The following is a 3,549-nucleotide window of genomic DNA, read 5'->3' as shown; positions in this document are numbered from 1 at the left end:
CAAACGAGAAGATTGAGGCCTAGGGAGACGTGACTTGTCTTAGGGCTGCACACCCAATACTTTCAAAAAGTTACATGTGCCAGGCACTGTGCTAACTCCTTAATCTAATTTTCTTGTTTGCTCTTTACAGTGACTCCAAAAGTTAGGTGCTGTTATTATTCCCATTTAGCAATTGAGGAATATAGAGTTTAGATTTGACCAAAGTCACAGAGCTGGTAAATGATGAAGCCGGAACTCAAACTTAGATCTATCTGATTCCAAATCTTGTGCCTCTGACCACATGCTGGCTACAGTGCATGACTGCTTTCAATATCAGTGTCATCTAACCCCACAGGTTGTATTCTTAGAGGTGAACTTGGACTCAATATGAATGAGAAACTTTCTAATGTTGAAACCATTAAAAAAAAGGAATCATTGACTTTTTAACTCATAGGTGATATTTAAAGAGATGCTTAAGAGAAATATTTTTATTGTGATTTTAGTGAATGTTAACATAAATTGTTTGACTTCTAAGAGGCCTCTTTACTCCTGAGAGCCTATAAAATTTTGAACATAAACATGTATAGTAATTTAAATATAGTATATATTTAGATATAGTATATATTTCTAAGTAAATTGGTAAGATTGTTATTTTGTAAATATTCTAACAGTAAATCAAAAATTTTTTTACATTAGTCAGATTTATATGAAGATACTTGAATTTTGCTTGTAGGAAAATTTTAAAACAAAAAAATATTTACATTTTACTTGTGTTTTTAGCATGTTTGTAAAGCACTTAAAGAGTTATACAGTGTTAATTGTTCAGCTGAAGATGTTTTCAACTTGGATTCTAGCACTGATGAAAAATTTAGCCGCCATTTAATATTTCAACTTCATGATGTGGCATTTAAAGATAACATTCATGTAGGTAAGTACCCTGTTTTCTAAAAAGTCATGGAGTTACATTAAAAACTCTTATTTTCCTATTCCTCTTACAATTTTGTAAGTACTTACCAGGTTTTGTGGTCATTAACCTATCCTAAAAAATAAAGCATGATTTTTCACATTTTCAGGATTTGCCCTTAGCTCTAGATCTATCTCCCCGTTCCTGGCATATTAGCCTGCTCAGGTTATCTTTGGCATTAGTTCCTCTCATCACAGATTCTGAAATGACCATGCATGTCCTGGCACTGGTTTCTGCTCCAGCAGGATTCATCATAGTTTTCTGGATAATTTGTTAGAGGCCTTTCCATTTCAAGCCGTATCAATGATGGCTTATATCATGATTTCTGACCTTTGCTTCAGCCTTGTCTTAGCCTTAGCTTTGGGGCTTGGGTCAGGTCACATCAAGGAAGGTTTGTTTATTGTTCCAGGAAGAACTTCAGGGTTGGGATAAAGTCTTGATGTGTAAGCCTGAAAGTGTAACCAGAGTATTTGTCCCGGGACTGGGCATTTAGATACAAGCCCAGGTATAAAATGAAGTTAGTCCAGAGGAAAAACAAACAGGCAGAATGGAAACACCAGAAACCAAGGTCTAAATAGAAGCCAAAATCTTGAGTGTTTATCAAAGCAGGGATAGGGCAAGTATTCTTAGGTCCAAACAGCAGATGATTGAAGTTCAGATAGTCTGTTTCAGAGCTGCAAGTGTCTTACAGTATTGGGGTAAAAGGCATGAACATAGTCACTGAAGGACTGGCATAAAAGTCAGGAACCTAATTGCTGGGTTAGGGTGACACTAGGTCATGGTGACCTACTGTGCTGTCTACACAGGACTCTTTTTTTCTAATTTGATTAAATTTTAATTTAATTAAGAAATTGTTTTGATGGCTGGCGGGTACAGGGATCCTAAGCTGTGATGTTGGTGTTATAAGGCTGCACTGTAACACGAGGCTCCTTATTATCTCCCTGTTTTCTCTTAGCTTAGGTGGACATTCCTTCTCTGGATCTTTCCCTTAGATATTAGCAATTGTACAGTCTGTTCTTGAGCCTCTTCTCACTCTGTCCTTACCCTTGATAATCATCCACTATCATGGCTTTGATTATCACCCGTGTTGATGACTCTCAGATCTTATCTTCAGCCCAGTTTGTTCTCCTAGATGCCAGACCCATACCGCCAACTGCCCACTAAACACCCCATGCACACACACCAACTGCCCACTAAACACCCCCTGCACACACATCAAATTCAGCATGTCCTATACTGCACTCCTCACCTTTTCCCCAAAACTTGTTCCTTCTCCTGTGCTGTGTGTATCAGTGAGTGGTGTCACCATCCACCGAGTTACCCAAGTAGAAATGTTGGTGTTGTTTTTGACTCCGTGTATCTTTCAGCCACTTGTTTAGTCAGCTAGCTAGGGTGAGCTGGTTATACCACTGGGTGCCTCAGAACTTTCAGTGATTACTCATCGCCTTCGGGAAAAAGTGCAAGTCTTTGCTTGCCAAGGAGGCCTGGCGTGCCCCAGCCTCGTCCTGCACCACTCTGCCCCTCTGCTTTAGCCCCCACCACTAGCCACCTTTTCTCTAGCCCTTGGCCCTTTGCACTTTTTGGTGCTGCTGTCTGAACACAGACACCTCCAATTTACCCAGTCTGTTACAACTCAGCATCGACAGCAGGTCATCGGAGAAGCTGTCTCTGTCACATCCCAAACCCTAATATTTTTTTTTTCCCTTTTTTTTTGTCTTTTTTCGTGACCGGTAACGGGATCCAAGGCGGATGTACGGTCTTTTTTCGTGACCGGTAATGGGATCGCAACCCTCAGTGTCGCGCCTGTACCACAACCGGCAACGGGATCGCAACCCTCGGTGTCGCGCCCGCACCGCGCTCAACCAGTGAGCGGACCGGTCTCTATATGGGATCCGAACCCTCGGTGGGAGCGCCGCCATGCTCCCAAGCGCCACACTCTACCGAGTGCACCACCGGGCCGGCCCCCAAACCCTAATATTTAGGTTAGAGTTCTTCTGGGTTGTAGAGAGTGTCCAGTGCTTATGTGTCAAAGCATTTACCATTTCTGGAGGTAATTTCCTGTTTTCTTTGTCTTCTCTATTCCACTTAATGTTTCTTTAGGGCAAGGACTGTTTCTTATTCACTATTGTGTTTCCAGAGCTTAGCACATAATATTGCTATCAATAATATTAACAGTATTAATATAACAACCACAGCAGCAATAATAAATACAAGTGGGCATTTAATAAATAATTGCTGAATGAATGCATGATTGTTAAGCAGGCGCTACTGTCAGGGTGTCGGGGCGGAGTCCTACGCAAGCTTTCTTTGATGCCTGTGTGCTCCCCATAGTCAGCTCTATGACTACTAGCTACAAGGCTAAAAATTGAGATTTTGTTGCTAGGGAAGAGGGGAGAATAGAAATTTGTCGGGTAACTAGCAGTCTCTGCTACAGATATCTTCTGAGAGCAAATGACATTTAATCTGGGCTTTGAACAAATTTCCACCATATAGACAAAGGTAACAAAGCTTTACTGTCAGAGAGAACAGCATAAACAAAAGTAGAGAGAAAGGAGTTTGTGGCTAATTTGGGGAGCGATGGGTAGCCTCGTGAGGCTACGGTGAGA

The 3,549-nt window shown here is 41.2% G+C and overlaps 1 protein-coding gene across 1 annotated transcript in view; it reads left to right on the top strand.

Annotated features, from left to right (window-relative positions):
• Positions 1–759: 759 nt before the first annotated feature.
• Positions 760–3,549, top strand: part of PRIMPOL (primase and polymerase (DNA-directed)) — a gene marked incomplete at both ends in the record, with an annotated part of 12,488 nt that continues 9,698 nt past the window's right edge. The window contains one exon of the mRNA XM_008564304.1: positions 760–907. Within this exon, the coding sequence (XP_008562526.1) occupies positions 760–907 (148 nt within the window). The remainder of the gene's footprint in view (positions 908–3,549) is intronic.

Source organism: Galeopterus variegatus, unplaced genomic scaffold, assembly GCF_000696425.1.
Source record: "Galeopterus variegatus unplaced genomic scaffold, G_variegatus-3.0.2 Scaffold18001, whole genome shotgun sequence".
In the NCBI taxonomy this organism is placed as follows: domain Eukaryota; kingdom Metazoa; phylum Chordata; class Mammalia; order Dermoptera; family Cynocephalidae; genus Galeopterus; species Galeopterus variegatus.
This window is presented reverse-complemented; position numbering and strand designations above follow the sequence as displayed.